The sequence below is a fragment of the Ambystoma mexicanum genome, chromosome 6p (genome assembly GCF_040938575.1).
Source record: "Ambystoma mexicanum isolate Mex_15411 chromosome 6p, UKY_AmexF1_1, whole genome shotgun sequence".
NCBI lineage: Eukaryota > Metazoa > Chordata > Amphibia > Caudata > Ambystomatidae > Ambystoma > Ambystoma mexicanum.
Window position 1 is genome coordinate 1127326391 of NC_090935.1, and position 19185 is coordinate 1127345575.

At 47.6% G+C, this 19185-nt stretch overlaps 1 protein-coding gene across 5 annotated transcripts in view; it reads left to right on the forward strand.

Annotated features, from left to right (window-relative positions):
* PUM3 (pumilio RNA binding family member 3) overlaps nt 1–19185 on the forward strand; it is a 965563-nt gene that overhangs the window by 424065 nt on the left and 522313 nt on the right. For all 5 annotated transcript variants that reach the window (XM_069625739.1, XM_069625741.1, XM_069625737.1 and 2 more), the window contains exon 9: nt 17875–17978. In XM_069625739.1, coding sequence (XP_069481840.1) covers nt 17875–17978 — 104 coding nt within the window. The remainder of the gene's footprint in view (nt 1–17874; nt 17979–19185) is intronic.

Here is a 19185-nt window from a genome sequence, read left to right on the forward strand (position 1 = left end):
TAGGACTACAGGTGTAAACAAACCAACCTTTGGTATAAGTCTGTATCACAGTTTTGGTAGCATTGCTGAGCAGCCAGGCTCATCTCAAGAGGGGAATGTGAGCTGTAATGACGTTACCCAGAGGTCTACAATCACAAGTATTCAAAAACTCTTACACTCAAGGTTTCTTGGTAAAACACTTATTAATTTATTTCAGTCAGTTATAAAACATTTACTAGAAGGAGGCAATATATATCCCACACATCTGCTTCAGTACTTTACACTGTACGTTTCTGAGGCATTTAAACTACTTTGAAGTAGGAGCAAAAAGGAATAGTTTAATAAAGAAGACTACAATTTTTCTTAGACAGTGCAAATGTTTTGAGTTCACCAGAGGAGTAGATTCAATGCAGGCCATAGTCATTGGGCTAAAGTCGTGTATAGGATAAAGCAGTTCTGGTAGTTAAACAGAATAGTCTTTGCCAAACTTCTCAGAAGTCGTTCGTAAAAGAAAGAATCATATGTTTGGGTCACAAGCTGATTAGGCCTGCAAGTTGCAAAAGTTTCACTCACTTTTGCAGCGAGAGGTAAGTTCTCTCGGTCAGCTTTTCACAGTACCTTACAATGAAGAAAAATATTCAGCGGAAGACTTCTGTTCCTGAGCCTCAGTTGTGGGGACAAGGACGTCGGGGGGGACTCCTGCACTGGGACTGGTCAAAAAGCTGGCAACTGGCAAATCTTCAATTCCGGTAGCTGTAGTCCAGCACACAAACTGGTGTCCCTCTCCCTGGTTATTCGGTTTCCTGCAGCAGTCTGAGGAAAATACAACCAGCTCCCTAGAGAATGGTATTCAGGTGGCTTAGTGTCGAGTTGATTGGTCCTACCAACTCAAAGGAGAACTTGTCCTTGCAGGGGCTTCTCCGTCGAGGTGAACTTGGCGTTTTGGACCTGCAGCAGGGCTTCACTGGGCAAACCAACGGTCCAGGAGTTGCAGCAGCCGTCCTCTTCAAGCTCGCCTTCGGTTCTTTCGTTCTAGTAGTCGACTCTGCCTTCCAAGCCAAGGGACTCGCCTTTTATCCAGTTTCCTCCCATTAATTCCAGCCTAGCTGCCACTCACCCAGCAGGGTGGCTGTCCTTGCTGGACAGTCAGCCAGCCAATCACGCCAGAGTGCATTTGGGTCTCCTAGGAGACTAAGCACAGGTAGTTTCGGGCACCTCCGTCACTTCCTGCCCACCCCAGACGCTCGTACGCCCGAGGTGGTCTTCAGTCCTGAATCCCGCTAAAGGCATAGGAACAAAGGGACCAAACCTGGTGTGGCCCGCAGAGACAAACTCTCAAAGGACCTTTACATAAAGAAATGGTGAAAAAAGAAGACCGACCTGTTTAAACAAGGGGGCTCAGACGCCATTTTGAAAAACAGGACTCCCGTGATTTAACGCTACCGGTGTTCGTGGTCAAGAAAAATCATTGTCGTTCGTTGTAAAACCACTTCCACCAGCCATTTTGAGAGGAAAGGGTAGCATTTGACTTAGGAGTATCTAGACACAGGGGATACTTAGTAACCCCTCCAGCACTCTATTGTAAGATATGGTGGGCTGGGTCTAGGAATTTGAAAAGACTAGTAAAGTCAATTTCACTTTACTTTCGAAGGGATTGTGTCCTCCGACGTATTCCTTATCTTAGATATCTCCTTCCAGCTCTGCTGGCCTCGGAAAATTTTTCTCTAGAGGGCGCTGCGCCTCGACGTCCGCCGAGTCGATGTCCCTCGACAGCCGCCGTATAGACGTCGACGTCATCCTGCCTATAAAGGCCGCGCGCAGCGTCGGTTGCTCAGTTCCGTTTTTCCGCGCTTACTCAGTGGCTCGGAATACCATTGCTCAGTTTTGTCAGGTTAATCCTATTTACCTCAAGATATTCGATCAGTACTCGATGGCTTCTTCGTCGGAACCGACAACTCCGCGGTCCGGCTTCAAAAAATGCCGACATTGTGGGAAAAAGATGTCGCTGAACACCATTGTTCGGAGTGCGAGGACTGTATGTCCATGACAGCTAAGGCCCTGAAGGAGCGTAGGGGGAAGCTGGAGAAAGGTAAGACTTTTAAAGCTTCTTCCTTGACGAAGTCGAGACATTCGTCTCCTCGTCACCATTCGCGCTCCAGGTCTCGGAGTGGGTCCCATCACTCCTCGAGATCTAAGCATTCGAAGAGGAGACGTCGAAGATCCCCTTCTCCGTCTTCCTCTTCCTCTGTTTCTCCAAAGAGAATCCCTTGCCCCACGAAACATAATTCCCGGGCTGAATGGGAGGAATTCTGCAAAAATATGATGTGCGTCTTTGAGAAAGCGGCCTCGACCCCCTCGAAGACTGCCGAGAGCGATTCTCTGGTCGAAAGACTCGAAGGTCAAAAACGCCGCGAGTCGCAGTACCCGGCGAAGGAAGCTTCTCGAGCGCGTCTCGAACCCTCGAGTAAAGCTATGACCTCAAAACCTTCGAAGGTTCCGTCGACGCCGAGGTCGGTGTCTTCGACGCCGTTGTCGAAGGGACCTTCGACACACGGGTCTGTCGACTCGACGCCATCTTTGACACCGGCGTCGACGCCAAGAAAAGTCACGGTTACGACGCACCCAGTAGCTATCCCCAGGTCCTCGATGACTATGGCGTCGAGGTTGTCGACTTCCTCAAGCAGAATCCCAATTCTGTCGACGTCATCGAGGCCTCCGCCTTTGTTTTCGACGCCACGCCCGAAGCCTTCGACGACATCGACGTTTTCGAGGCCGATTATGACAAGTTTGGCACCCTCTGCCTTGGAGATGGGGTTTACACCCTTTGAGTTCAGAACAATTGAGAACTATGTCCTCAATTATGGAAGAGGGTGAATTGTCTGAACAGGAAGACGCATTTGAGTTGCAGGGACCTGCAACCCGTGTTAGAGAGGAGTTATCCTCTGAAGAACGCAGGTTGGATCTTCATGATTCCTTACATGAGGCAAGTGGGTTAGACAATTCCCCTGAGGTGGAGTTTGCTAGGCCAGACCCGGGGGAGCATGCTGAAACCCCCTATAGAGCCTTAATGGCCAGAATCACAGAATTTATGGGGTGTTCTGCACCTTCAGTCTTTCCAACAAGATGACCTCACGGATATTCATGACAAAGGCCCACAGGAGGATCCTGTAGTGCCCTTTCATAAAGCTCTTCAGAGGAAGATTATGACGAACTGGGAAACCCCAAATAAAAAACTGTCTACAAAATACAGGGTATCTTCTGCAGACCCGGAGTTTTCGTCAAAACACCCATCCCCAGAAAGTCTGGTGGTACAGGCAGCATCCTCTGACGTCAAGACTGCTTACCCTACCGTCCCACAGGACAGGGACGATAAAAAATATGATGCTATGGCAAAGAAAGTTTTTTCGGCATGTAGCATGGCGTTAAAATCTGTTAATGCTACTTGCACCCTTGCTAGATTCAGCCATACACTTTGGGAGTGTGTTTCTACAGCGGCTGACTGCATCCCAGAGGGAGAAGAAAGGGAGGCGTTCCTGAATATCATACAGGACGGTAAAGACGCTATGTGTGAATCCCTCCAGACGGGCATTGATTCGGCTGACAGTATCAGCAGAGCAATGGCGGCAAGTACAACAACCAGGAGATTCGCTTGGTTGAGAAAGTCTGGTTTTGCCCCAGATGTGCAAGCCAGGCTCTTGAACATGCCATTCGATGGCTCTTCTTTGTTCGCGAAAAGGGTGGATGACAGTTTAGAGAAACTGCAAACATCAAAAGCAGCAGCAAATTCCCTAGGCGCTGCAATCCGTCAGACACCTTTTCGTCCCACAGGAACCTCTGCGAGGGGCAAGTCCTTTCGCTTCTACTCCGCATTCGGAAGAGGTAGAGGACGACTTTCTCAAAGGGGACAAAGAAGAACTACCCGAGGTGGACGAGGTAGATATTCAAAAGCCGCAGCAACAGCAGGTGCCTCTTTACCATCTGCATCAGCCGCCCCAAAACCACTCTGAGGACTTCCCTCACAGAACACCTGTAGGAGGCAGGTTAACACAACATCTGGCGGAATGGCAGGCTATCACGTCAGATGCTTGGGCATTGGAAACAGTTGCCCAAGGTTACTGCCTGCCTCTCCTACGCATACCTCAGTCATCCACCGGGGATCAGCTCTCAGAAAGCTCCAGATCCGCTCCTCTTGCAGGAAATTTTGGACCTGCTAGAGAAAGGTGCCATAGAACCGGTACCTGTAGCGGAGAGGAACAAGGGCTGGTACTCCCCTTACTTTCTCATTCCAAAGAAAGACGGAGGACTGAGACCCATCTTGGACTTGCGAAAATTGAACAAATTCCTCAGGAAAGACAAATTCAAGATGGTCACTCTTTCTCAGATCCTTCAGGCCCTTCAGTTCCAGGACTGGTTGGTATCTCTGGACCTTCAGGACGCTTATTTCCATGTGCCTATCCATCTCAAACACAGGAAATACCTGAGGTTCGCAATTGGCAACTCTCATTATCAATTTCGAGTGCTGCCATTTGGGCTGACCTCCGCCCCGAGGGTCTTCACCAAGTTAATGTCGGTAGTGGCGGCAAGTCTAAGGAGGGAAGGGATTCACGTCTACCCCTACCTGGACGATTGGTTGATCAGGGCTGTATCTTCGGAACAAGCTCAGATCCAGCTTAATCACGTTTGCCACTCCCTTCACAGACTGGGCTTCTCCCTCAATTTAAAGAAGTCACAAATGATACCATCGCAGAGACTCCAGTTCATAGGAGCGATCCTGGACACTTCCCTGGGAAAAGCCTCGGCACCAGAGGTGTGGGCTCAAGATATTCTACAGATGGTTACCAAGTTCCAAGATGCCCAGCGTCTCCCAGCCTTCGACTTTTTGAGGTTGCAAGGCCTCATGGCATCCTGCATTTTCCTAGTGCCAGAGGCTCGCCTGAGAATGAGATCCCTCCAGTGGGCACTGAGGACTCAGTGGTCACAATTCTCAGGGAGAATGACAGATCTTCAGGTTCCCGACAGGGTGGCTCGAGACCTTCAGTGGTGGGCCTGTCAGGAGAACATTCTGAATGAGAACAGTTTTGGCAACCCTGGCCGGAGATAACAGTAGTCACGGATGCCTCACTCACGGGGTGGGGAGCCCACACCAACGACTTGACTATCAGCGGTCGTTGGTCTCCATCGGAGTCCAGACTACATATCAACCTGTTAGAGCTGAGGGCCATCAGACTTGCGCTGAAGGCGTTCCTGCCGGCTGTACAAGGGAAAAATGTCCTGATAATGACGGACAACACGGTGGCCATGCATTACCTCAACAAAAGAGGAGGCGTACAATCACTACCCCTGTGCAGAGAGGCGATGCAGCTCTGGTTTTGGGCAATCCAAGAAGGAATCTCTCTATCGGCAGTTCACCTAGCCGGAGAGAAGAACTTGACAGCGGACGCTCTGAGCAGGCAGAGCAGTCTCCCACGAGTGGGAACTAGCTCAGGAAGTCCTTCTAGAGATCTTTGCCCTTTGGGGAACCCCTCAGGTGGATCTGTTCGCCACCAGTGTCAACAGGAAGTGCGATCTGTTCTGCTCAAGGGAATTTCCCCTGGGAGGAGCTCTGGGAGACGCGTTCATAGTGGACTGGGAGTTTCCGCTTCTGTACGCGTTTCCACCCGTCCCTGTCATTCCTCAAATGATCAGGAGGTTGAGAAGACTTGTCCATCTGCCCTCCAATTCGACTTCCACTCAGAGAGAACCTACTCTCACAGAAGGGAGGTCAGGTTCTCCATCCAGACATCAAAACCCTCAACCTTCACGCTTGGCTTCTGAAAGGCTGAGGTACAAGTATTGGGACCTCCCTGATGATATGGAGGTGTTTCTTTCGGCAAGGAGGCCAGCAACAAAGGCTTTATACCGCTGCCGTTGGAACAGATTTTGCAGCTGGTGTAGAGAACAGAATATCGACCCCTTTTCATGTGGTACACCAATGGTTTTGTCCTTCCTACTCTATTTGGCGAATTCAGGCCTTCAAGTTGGCACCATTAAGGGCTATCTCGCAGCGCTATCCATCTTTAAACGCGCTGCGGAAGAACCATCCTATTTCAAGTTACCCTTGGTAATACAGTTTCTAAAGGGGTTAACCAACGTTTATCCCCCAAGACCATTCCAGGTTCCCCTATGGGATTTAAACTTAGTCCTAACTTTCCTGATGGGCACACCTTTCGAACCACTCCATTCTTGTTCGTTAAGATTCCTTACCCTTAAAACTGTTTTACTAATAGCACTTACATCTGCTAGAAGGGTGAGCGAATTACAAGCTCTTTCTTGTAAACCCCCTCATACAATCTTTCACAAAGACAAAGTTGTCCTGCAAGTGAAGCTTAATTTCCTCCCAAAGGTGGTTTCTGAATTCCATATCTCTCAGAAGATTACCCTACCATCTTTCTATCCTCCTCCTCATCCGGGGAAAGAGGAAGAGAGGTTACACAGGCTGGACCCTAGAAGGGCTTTAAGTTTTTACATCAGTAGACTAGCCAAGATAAGACAAGCAGACCAGCTGTTTGTAGGTTACACAGGTCACAAGCTGGGGTTACCAATAACTAAGCAGACCATTTCCAGATGGATCCTTCTAGCCATTTTGGAATGTTATAAACTGGCAGGAAAAGAGCCCCCTCAAAACCTTAGGGCTCAGTCGACCAGAGGTATTGCAGCTTCATCGGCCCTCAAAAGAGGTGTGCCGGTTAAAGACATTTTGTGCGGCCGCCACATGGGTGTCTGTCCATACCTTTACACGATTTTACAACTTGGATTCCTCCTCCAGTCAAGAGACTAGGTTTGGAAGGGCTGTACTGCACTCTATTCATCAATAGAAGACAGCGTGAAGTCAGTACTCCCACCTCCATTAATAGAATACTGCTATGGGAGCCTATCTAAGATAAGGAATACGTCGGAGGACACAATCCCTTCGAAGAACAAGTTACTTCTTACCTTGTAACGTTCTTTCGATGGGATGTTCCTCCGACGTATTCCTTATCGACCCTCCCATCCATCCCCGCAGTTCTACTTCCCTTGTTGCAGCTTACGCTCCTTCAGGGTGATTAGTCTAGTCCAGACAGAAATACTGTGGGCTACAAAACTGAACTGAGCAACGGACGCTGCGCACAGCCTTTATAGGCAGGATGATGTCTACGTCGATACAGTGGCTGTCGAGGGACATCGACTCGGCGGACGTCGACGCGCAGCGCCCTCTAGAGAAAAATTTTCCAAGGCCAGCAGAGCTGGAAGGAGATATCTAAGATAAGGAATACGTCGGAGGAACATCCCATCGAAAGAACGTTACAAGGTAAGAAGTAACTTGTTCTTCTCTGGGAAACAGTAGTTTATCCCAGAAAAGGTATTTAAACCTTGGGACAGCCTAAAAGGCTTCCTGTGTCACTGCACTGAGGGTGCTGTGTGACACAAATGATAAGTCATGACTGTGGAGTGTTCTAAACCCCCTTAATCAAAACACGAGTAAAACGTGCATCAAAATATGAGTGGGGAAAAAAAGGGTCGCGCTCTCCAGGAAAAAAGAAATCTAGTCCTCAAAATCCAGCAAAGTTGCTGGGGGTCTCTAAGGTGAAGGGAATTGGCACATTTATGAGAATTCTTCCCAACAAGGACTTTTAATTTTTATCCTGGAGAGAGTCAGATCCTTTTCCCATTCATGTATTTTTCTTTGATCTGAACACTTTCTTTTGGTTTGCTGAAGTGTCTTTTGGCTGCTGAAGGCGGCATCTTTTTACATTGTGACGCACAGCACTTTCAGTGCAGTGGCACGGGGAAGTCTTTCAGGTTTCCCAAAGGTTTAAATACCTTCTCTTGGTTAAACTACTGTTTCCAAGAGCAATGAACTGAAATTGACTTTACTTACATTGTAACTTTCTAGACCCAGCACAGTCTTACAATAGGGTGCTGTGGGGGGGTTACTTAGTATCCATTTTGTCTAGCATCTCATGTAAAACTTGTGTTACCCTTTCTACAATCAATTAATGGCTGGTGGCAGTGGTTTACTTTTTTCTACCATTCAGTGTTTCTACCGTGGGCTGCAATTGCAGATAAAGTAAAGCGCCCATGGGTGCCCATTTATCCAAAATGGGCCCCGGTCTTCTTTTTTCACCATTTCTTATTGGAAAGGTCCTTCGTGAGGTTTACTCTGCGTGCCAAACCAGGTTTGGTTCCTTTGTTTGTTTTGTCTTTGGCGGGGTTCACTGCTGAAGCCCCTCCCCTGGCTCCAGCATGTCTGGCAGGGGCAGGAAGTGAGGGAGGTGACCGAGACTCCCTGTGCTTAACCCCCTTGGTTGCAGGAATGCACCCAAAGGTGATTGGCTGGCTGTCCTTGGCGGGGGGAGGGGAATCCACCCTGCTGTGTGAGTGACAGCTAGACTGCGAGTTAATGGAAGAAATCTGCATAAAAGGCGTGGTCTTTTGCTCGGAAGGCAGAGTAGACCACTGGATGGAGGAATCCGAAGAACTACTTGGAAGAGACGCCTGCTGCAACTCCTGGGCTGTTGGTTTGCCCGGTGAAGCCCTGCTGCAGTGCTGAAGCACCAAATTTACCTCGACGAGAGAAGCCCTGCAAGGCCAACTTCTCCCCTTGGGTTGGTGGGACAAATAAACCCCAAAGCAAACTCGTCTGGACATCCTCTTGGAGCTGGCTGTACTTCTATTGCTGCTGCAGGAACAGATTGCCATGGAAAGGAACACCAGAATCATGCCTCATTTTTAAGTCTGACCCGAGATTCACGAAGATTCACTGGACTCCCATGAAGCAGGATTGACCAAGCCTGAGCCACCTCATAGTGCTGGACCCCAGATGCGAGGAAAGTCCACAAGGTATCAAAGAATATCAGTGGTGCTATTTGCGAGAAGCCAAAACCGGCGAAGTGCTGCTGGTCTGAAGTTTGCCCATTGCTGCAGCCGACCTTCAAACTGTAGTGCAGGAGTCCCCAGACATGCTACCTCTTGTCCCCACGACTGAGGCCCAGGAACAGGATCTGCCATACTGCAACAGAAGCCAGCTGGAACCAATTTCTTCAGAACTAAGGTACTGTAACTTAAGCGGTACCTACCTCTGTCGTGTAGCCTTGCTAGATCTGCTAGATCTCAGTTGCAACTTGTCTTGGTTGCCTTTTGCAGTCGTTTGCAGGCTTGTCCCTCACAAGCCTCTCAGCTTGTGGCCCAACAGTGATTTCATATTCTACAAAGATTTGTAAAACATTGTGCAAGACTTTTTACTTACCTTCAAGAAGTGCTTCAGTTTTTTGCTCAATTGACTGGCTGTCCTGGCTTCCCGATGGACTCTTCTTACTTCTGACTTTGCTTTAACTAACCCTCAACAAAAGTCACACATTCTATAACTTGTGTTGCTGGGAAAGGGTTAATTTACTTTTCTTTGGGGGTTCAAAAGTACTTACCTGCTGAAGAGTATTCGTTAACCATCGTTTTATTCCCTAATCTTTACCTTTTGACACCAAACTCAGTATTGCTCTAAAGGTGCCAGTGATCTATCAATGTCCAGAGTGTCCTAGTCATTTAAGTCGCCTCAGTGTGTAGGAAATCTGTGTGCCATCCCAAATGGGTATCTACTGATTTAAAGAAACTGAGTGTATTTTGAAGTATATTTTTGTTACATATTTTTGCTCCCTTCTGAAGAAGGCTTATTCAACTGACTATTAAAATAATTGTTGGAAACTTGACACTGTGAATCTGTTAAAACCCTACAACTCACATTGACCCCTCTTGAGATGAGCCTGGCTGCTTGTTGGGGAGAATGCTCAGAAATGTGCTAATTCCCCTCTACTTTAGAAACCCCCAGCAAATTTGCTGGATTTTTAGGACTTGATTTTTTCTACAGAGAGTGAGACCCGTTTTTCCCACTCATGTATTTTAGTGTGATTTGTAACTCTCTGGTTCTTTTGGTTGTGGAGTCTGACAAACTCCATAGGCACCATCTTTTGCATTGTCACACAGCACCTTCAGTACAGTGGCACAGGGAAGTCTTCCAGATTTCCCAAAGGTTTACATACCTTCTCTTGGATAAACTACTGTTTCCAAGAGCAGTAAAGTGAAATGGACTTTACTTAGGATTGTAACTTTCTAGACCCAGCGCACACTGTCTTACAGTAGGGTTCTGGAGGGGTTACTTAGTATCCCCTTTGTCTAACTTCTCATGTAACAATTGTATGTTCCTTTCCTCGAATGTCTGGTAGCAGTGGTTTACTTTTAACTACCGTGGTGTGCTTTTACCGCAGGCTGCAGTTGCAGCTGCAGTAAAGCACCCATAGGTGCCCGTTTTGTCAAAATGGCCTGGTCTTCTTTTTTTACCATTTCTTCTTGGAAAGATCCTTGAGATTTACTCTGCGCGCCAAACCAGGTTTGGTTCCTTTGTTCGCTTTGCCTTTGGCGGGATTCATGAGTGAAGCCCGCCTCTGGCTCCAGGGTGTCTGGCAGGGGCAGGAAGCAAGGGAGGTGCCCGAAACTCTGTGCTTTGTCTCCTAGGAGACAAGAATGTACTCTTAGGTGATTGGCCGGCTGGCTATCGGGCAAGGACAGCTACCCTGCTGGGTGACAGACAGCTAGGCTGGAATGAATGGGAGAAACCTGCATAAAGGCAAGGCTTTTTGGCTTGGAAGGCAGAGTCGACCACTGAATGAAGGAATCCGAAGAAGAACTCCTGGACCGTTGGTTGGCCCATTGAAGCCCTGCTGCTGTGCTGAAACTCCAATTTCGTATCGACCGAGAAGCCCCTGCAAGGACGACTTCTTTTGAGTTGGTGGGACCAATCAACTCCAAAGTAGACCACCTGGACATCCCCTCGGAGCTGGTTGAAATTCCAGTGCAGTTGCTGCTGGAACCGAATAGCCAGGGAGAGGAACACCAGATCGTGTGTGCGTTGCTATTAAGTTACCCAAGAGCTCCAGGAATATCCTCCAGACTCCCAGGAAGCAGGACTGACCAAGCTTGAGCCACTTCAGCAGAGTGCTGGACCCCAGATGCAAGGAAAGTGCATCTCGACAGCCAGGAACCGCGGTGGTGCTGTTTGCGGTAGACACGAGGAGCTGAAACACTGAAGTGCCACTTGTTTGAAGATTGCCAGTTGCGGTCTCTGACTTTCCCATTGCAGTGCAGGAGTCCCCAGACGTCTTCCCCTTTGTCCCCACGACTGAGGCCCAGGAACACCAGGATCTGCAGAGCTGCACATGAGTCAGCTGCTGCACTTTTCTTCAACCTAAAGGTACTATACAGTCTAAGAACTTGCCTCTTGTCGTGTAACTACACTTGTGCACTGTTGATGAGACTTGTTGTGGTTGCTCTGTAGAGTTGCTGACAGCTTCTTTTCTTCACACACATAAATAGCGTGTGGCCCTGCTTTGAAGTCTTTTTTTCTACAAAGACTTATAAAACATTGTGCAAGACTTTTACCTACCTCTGAGAAGTGCTTCAGCTTCACCTAGACATTTGCTCAATTGACTTTGGCTTAACCTGGCTCCCTGAATTACTCTTCTTCACTCTGTTAGTGTTTGGTCTGCCTTCCAGGAAGAGGTTAACTAACTTTGCATTGGGGGTTTTACCAAAATTACTTACCTGCTTTGAGAATATTTGTGTGATCTCTTGGGTCATAATAACCTTTCTCTTTGACAAACTCTTAAGTGTGATTCTAAATGCCAACAGTAGTATAGTAGCTAGGACCCTGTGGGCATTAATAAAGTCACCTGAGGGTGTAGGAAGTGTATGTGGCCATCCCAAAAGGGTACTTGCTGGTCTAGAAATATTAAGAGTGTATCTTGAAGTGTATTTGTTACTATTATACTGCCCCCTTCTGAAGAAGGCTTACTCTGATTTTTAAATTAATAATTGTTTAATCAAGAAACCTTGTGTGTAAGAGTTTATCTGAATACTTGTCACTGTGAATCTCTAACTCCCCTACAGCTCACATTGACCCCTCTTGAGATGAGCCTGGCTGCTCAACACGCTACCAACCTCTGCTGTACAGACTTGTATCAAAAGTTGGGTTCCTATTGCCAGGAGGTCAGGGTCGTTGTTGTGCACCCAAAGGGTACTGCATACAATCTTGCCTAACACTGCTCAGCCACTCTACCAACTTGTGTAGTGCAGGCCTATATTACTTATTGTGTCCCTAATACCCAGAGATGAGTCTTATGAAGTCCCACACCAGTTGAACACCCCCCCCCCCCACACTTCTTGCCTGCCCAGAGAGAGAGACATGCACACACTGTTGGGAAGAATTCTCATAAATGTGCGAATTCCCTTCACCTTCAGACCCCCAGCAACTTTGCTGGATTTTGAGGATTTTATTTTTTTTACCTGGAGAGTGACCTTTTTTCCCACTCTCTCGTATTTTGATGTGTGTTTTACTCTTGTGTTCTTTGATTATGGGGTTTTAGACAACTCCATAGGCATCATCTTCATGTGTCGCGCAGCACCATGAGCAGTGACACAGCGAAGCCTTTTAGGCTGTCCGAAGGTTTAAATACCTTCTGGGCTAAACTACTGTTTCCCAGAGAGAGTCTTAGCACACACTATCTTACAATATAGTGCTGGAGGGGTTACCTAGTATCCCCTGTGTCTAGAAACTCATGTAGCAGTCAAATGCTAGCCTTTTCCTCTTAAAATGGCTGGCGACAGTTTTACAACCAACATGATTTTTCCTGGCCGCGAACACCGGTAGCGTTAAATCGCCGGAGCCATGTTTTTCAAGATGGCGTTGGAGCGCCCTTTGTTTAAACAGGCCCCGGTCTTCTTTTTTCACCATTTCTTTTTGGAAAGGTCCTTCTAGAGTTTGTCTGCATGCCAAACCAGGTTTGGTCCCTTTGTTCCTACGCCTTTGTCGGGCTTCAGGACTGAAGACCGCCTCTGGCGCCTGACTATCTGGGGTGGGCAGGAAGTGAGGGGTGCCCGAAACTCCCTGTGCTTAGTCTCCTAGGAGACCCAAATCCACTCTGGCGTGATTGGCTGGCTGAGTGTCCACAAAGGACAGCCACGCTACTGGGTGCGTGGCAGCTAGACTGGAACAAATGGGAGGAAACTGGTAAAAGGCAAGTCTCTAGGCTTGGAAGGCAGAGTCGACCATTGGAACGAAAGAACCGAAGACAAGCTTGAAGAGGGCGGCTGCTGCAACTCCTGGACCGTTGGTTTTCCCGGCGAAGCCCTGATGCAGGTCCGAATCGCAAAGTTCACCTCGACGGAGAAGCCACCGCAAGGAAGACTTCTCCCTTGTGGTAGGACCAATCAACTCAACACAAAGCCACCTGGATACCATTCTTGGAGCTGGTTGTGTTTTCCTTAGTGCCGCAGGAAACCGAATAACCAGGGAGAGGGACACCAGTTTGTGTGCTTGACTATAGCTACCGTAATTGAAGATTTGCCAGTTGCCAGCTTTTCGACCAGTCCCAGTGCAGTGCAGGAGCCCCCTGACGTCCTCCCTCTTGTCCCCACGATTGAGGCTCAGGAACAGCGAGATCTGATGGAACTGCCATGAACAGACGTCTTCAGCTGAATATTTTTCTTCATTGTAAGGTACTGTGAAAACCCGACTGAGAGAACTAGTGTGTGAAACTTTTGCAACTTGCATGTCTAGTCAGCTTGTGACCCAACATATGCGTCTTGCTTTTACGAACTAATTCTGAGAACTTTGGAAAACACTTTCCGTTTAACTACCAGAACTGCTTTATCCTCTACAAGACTATAGCCCATTGAATTGACTCCTCTGGTGAACTCAAAATATTTGCATTGTCGAAGAATAAGTGGAACCTTCTTTTTATTAACCTATGCCTTTTTGCTTCTACTTAAAATACTCTGCCATTTTGCTCATCCTTCAAATTAGTTTAAATGCCTCAAACTGATAGTGTAAAGTGCTGAAGTATATTTTTGTGATATAGATTGCCACCTTCCTGAGTATAAGAGTTTATTTGACTACTTGTGATTGTAGACCTCTAACATCTTTACAGCTCACATTCCCCTCTTGAGATAAGCCTGGCTGCTCTGCAACGCTACCAAAACTGTGGTACAGACTTATATGAAAGGTTGGTTTGCTTAAACCTGTAGTCCTAGTTGTGTGTAGTGGTCCCCAAGGGAACTACATACAAACCTTGCCTATTGTAAGATAGGGTGTGCTGGGTCTAGGACTTTAAAAGACTAAGTGAAGGCAATTTCACTCCACTGCTCTGGGAAACAGTAGTTGATCCCAGAGAAGGTATTTAAACCTTGGCAAAGCCTGAAAGGCTTCCCTGTGTCACTGCACTGAAGGTGCTGTGTAACACAAACAAGATGATGCCTATGGAGTTGGTTAGACTCCATATCCAAAGATAACACAAGGGTAAAACTCACTCTCTCCAGGTAAAAAAAATCAAGTCCTCAAAATCCAGCAAATTTGCTGGGGGGTCTCTAAGGTGAAGGGAATTAGCACATTTTTGAGAATTCTCCCTAACCACGAGCAACAAAGGCCTATGCTCTCAGGTGGTGATGCGGGCTGGTTCTTAAGTACAGTGAGTCCACAAGCCTCCCACAAAGAAATGTCCATCCACTGTTATGTGCTAACCCAGGTCTTTATATAGAAATAAGGTTCAGAGATGTATGCACAATTACACACTTTGTACTCTGGTAATTCTAATATGGCAAACGTATACAATGTCTATGTGGTACTACACTTAGCAGTTGATGCATTTTAAAGGAATCTAAAGCTGACAGTTATAATGGCATACAAACCATGCAGCAATGTGTAACCTCATGGATCATAGGAAGGCAGGTTAGGTTAAACAATGGCAGAATACTTCTTTTGCTACTCGGATACAATTCTGATTGAGCATCGCCCCTTCCCTCCCCACCCCCACATGGGCAACATGTAATCAAGGTATCGTCGAGCCCAGTCCATAAATGTTTAACCAGTCTAGTTTCCTGGTCAAAACATTTCAACTACCCCAATGTACCTGAGATAGTTTCTTCGACGGATCCCTCAAGGGTGGAGGGGGGGCTCGCTTTAAAGCGGGGGCTACAGGGTGTCAAGATTCCTCAAAGAAAAGTGAACACTGGTGTCGGGACAGCAGCTTCTTCCTTCACAGTGCCCTTCGACGATCATTCGTGGAAGTCCTGGGAAGATGAGGCGTGCAGTCCACCTTGATGCTAAGTGTTCAGTGCCGCAAAGAAGACTCTGTGATGGGTTATAGGCCTAGCAGCAGGATCAGGTGTTGGAAAATGCTTTGGTGGTCCACTGGCCTGCCGGTGCTGCAGCATGTACTTCGGGATAGCTTTTGCAATAGGGACTCAACAGGCTGGGCCTCAGATCTTCACTCTGTGTCCTTGCAAAGTCTTTGTCGGCTTGGGGGTGGCAGGAAACCCATCGGTGGACTTCCTTGGTAGCAGGCGACATCGACTTTCTCCAGTGGGACATAGTGGTCGACTAGGATGGCAAGGGAGCCCTTCGTTCAAATGTTATTAGGCAAAGGTGGAGTGTTGCCGCTCCATTCGTTGAGCAGCACAGCGTCAAGGTGTCCCCACTTCTGGGCGACTTGCCTAGACTGGCTTCAAGCAGTTACAGAATCCTCTGAACCCTGGTCGACGGCAATGGACTTTGATGGCCTCGATGTCCTGGCGCTTTAATTCCAGATTCTCGGCGGACCCCATCTCTAGTCGACAGCCTTTCGGGACTGGCTTCCAGGGTGCCTCGATAATCTTTTGCACAATGGTCTCTCGTAGCTCGGGTAGAGGTCTCCTAGCCAGGTCCTCACTCGGATCAGTCTTCGACAGACTCGACAGCTTTTAGCTTTCGTCAAAGGAAATGCAGCAGCAATATTTCTTCTTCCAGCTGGGCCTCAAGGATGATTTTCAACTTCAGCTTCTGAACAAATAGTGAAGTGAGAGGTCCCAGATATACACATCTGTCCCTCATTCACGCTGGCTGAGTCAAGCTCAGTCAGCCAATCACATAGAAGGGCATTCATTCATTCATGCAGGCAGCCAATCGGGCTCGCATGCATTCAGGCTATTCACTTCCACCCAGATACCCATAACAAGGAATGTGGATTGGGGCAAAACCCCAGGCATTCAGCACACCACAATGCATTAATGTCAATTTCAGGCAGGGCTGTGTCATACATTGTGTGTCACACGCAGAAACTAGTCACCCATAACATTAGAATGCATATTGTTCACTCTATTCACACAGGTCACACCCAAGGGTGTACCCAAGTCACTGGGAAGGCTCCAGCTAGTCTGGCCTGGGCTTCCCGACAATACCATGTATGGTTCTTTCACCCAACAGCCAGTCGGGGGAAGAGACAGTCGGGGCTTCCTAGGACTTTGGGAAAACAAGGTTGCAGGCATTAGAAACCAAGCGGGCCAAGGGGCCATCTTGCCTTCTATTAGGAATCCACAAATTCCTATGGCAGGGCCTGGGTATCCCAAAATGGAGGATACTCGGAGCACCTGTCAAATTCAGCATGGAGCTGCCACCAGCCCATACCCTGCTCTGTGGGCAACACACAGGTGCCCAAAACATACACTAGGGGTACAGTGTTGTACCCTCACCCATGGGTGCCATAAGGGTATCCCAAAGGTCTCTGTTCACCACAACCAAAAAGAGGAAGAGCTGCAGTGCCAGGAGTCCCAACTGGACTCCTGTGCAGAAAACACAACACACATAGTACAGGACAAGGACATGGAGGCCCTGTCCCTCCAATGCATTTCCAGCATCACACATGTCCACTGCCACCAGCCATAACTATAGGGTTTTCTAAGTGACAAAAGTTATAGCAGTAGAGCGAAGGGGTATACTAGGTATTCCCTTAGCACTCCACATAAGGTGGGGTGTGCTAATCTCCAGAGTATAAAGTTTTAGGAAGGATACAAAGTATCCCTCTATCCTTAAGTACTGTTGTTAGTAAGGATAAGGAAAGCATCTCAAAGGAGAACCCAAATGGTTCCCAGCAACATTGCCCAGAAGGAGCTGTGTGCTGCGAAAGTTAAACACAGATGCCTTAAAAGAGGTATGGAGTGAAGTAGACTCCATAGTAAAGGTAAAACCGAGAACAGAGTTCCAAAAACCAGAGCAAATAAGAATGAATGAGTGGAAAAAGAATCCACTCATTCATGATGGAACGGAAAAGGTCCTGAAGTCCAGCAAAAAGGGCTGGTGATCTCACTAGGAGAGGGCAGGTAGTAGACAAATAAGTGTCCCTAACGGGATGCTTTCAGGACAGGAAGCCCCCCTTTCGGCAGAGTGGCCCTTCAGAGTTTTGTGCCCTCCAGATCCACATGGGAGTCGATTGTAGATGAGTGATCTGTGGGAGGAAGGAATCCATTAGAAGACCAGATCACTTGCATCTTGATGATCTTTCTGATGACTTCCTCCTACGGATTCCTCATCCCTTCCAACCTGCTGCACTTGGCGGATAGCTAGTACACCATCAGTTCTGCAGTTTCCTTTGGAGTGCTACGTAAAAAGGGTTGGGTGAAACTGATGTCAGAGGGTGCCGTATCTTGGGGGGCTTGGGGGGGGGGGGTGTATACTAACCTCAACGTCCTGTCCAGCACAGGGCATGTAGAGTTGCAGGCCGGAGCGACCCTTAGTGGCGATAGATTCTGAAGATCTGCTCTGCAGATAGGATTACATAAGGAATCTGTGGGAGGAACATCCATCAGAAAGAACATTACCAAGATGTAAGTAATTTATTCATCCATTTGATGCTCAACTTGTCTGCAAGTTGGTCCCAACGTGTTTGTGTCCATCTTAGCTAGACCTTTGCTTTCTCTTACATCTGTGACCATGAAGACGGTTGTTTTTTGTCATCCTAAACTCATAACAGTTTGGACTCCAGATTGTGAAAGGCTTTTCTCGTTGTTGCTTTCTTTTAGTCTGCCATCACACCAACCCTGGACAAACTTTTAGAAGCTCAGCCTGAGAAGCAAGACCTTATTTTGGATGAAATGAAGCAGATTCTTACACCCATGGCTCAAAAGTAAGAATGGAATGTTTTTAATCTAGCTGGTTGACCTTAACCTTAATTGTATCTTTAACAATTGTTAAGAATTTTCAGAAATGTGCTAATTCCACTCTATCTTAGAGACCCCAGCAACGTTGCTGGATTTGAAGACTTTACATTTTTACCCACTCTCGTATTTTTCTGTGATTTGAACTCCGGGTTTCCTTTGGTTATGGAGTCGGACAATCTCCATACGCATCATCTTTTTACATTGTGACCCATAGCACCTTCATTGCAGTGACAGTCTTTCAGATTTCCCAAAGGTTTAAATACCTTCCCTTTGATAAACTACTATTCGAAGAGCATGAAGTTAAATTGACTTTACTTACATTGTAACTTTCTGGACCCAGCACATACTATCTTACAATGGGGTGCTGGAGGGGTTACTTAGTATCCCCTTTCTCAAGTTTATCATGTAACAATTTTGTTACCCTTTCTACAATTAATGGCTGGTGGCAGTGGTTTACTTTTTACGACCAGTGTGGGTTTTTACCGCGGGCTGCAATTGCAGCCTTGGTAAAGCACCCATGGGTGCCCATTTTGTCAAATTGGCCCCAGTCTTCTTTTTTCGCCATTTCTTATTCCGAAGGTGGTCCTTGAGATTTGCTCTGCACGCCAAACCATGTTTGGTCCCTCTGTTCGTTTTGTCTTTGGCGGGCTTCACGAGTAAATCCCGCCTCTGGCTCCAGTATGTCTGGCAGGGGCAGGAAGTGAGGGAGGTGCCTGAAACTCCCTGTGCTTAATCCCCTTGGTTAAAGGAATGCACCCAAATGTGATTGGACGGCTGGCTGTCCTGCAAGGAAAGCACCCTGCTGTGTGACTGACATCTAGGCTGGAATGAATGGGAGAAACCTGCATAAAAGGTACGGCTTTTTGGCTTGGAAGGCAGTCGACCACTGGACGAAGGAATCCGAAGATGATCTTGGAAGATGCACCTGCTGCAACTCCTGTGCTGTTGGTTTGCCCGGTGAAGCCCTGCTGCTGTGCTGAAGCTCTGAATTCGCCTCGACTAAAGAAGCTCCGCAAGGACGACTTCTCCCCTTGAGTTGGTGGGACCAATCAACTCCAAAGTGAACTCGTCTGGACATCCTCTCGGAGCTGGCTGTACTTACTTGCTGCTTCAGGAACCGAAGTGCCAGGGAGAGGAACACCAGATTGGAGTGCATCACTTTTAAGTCGGACC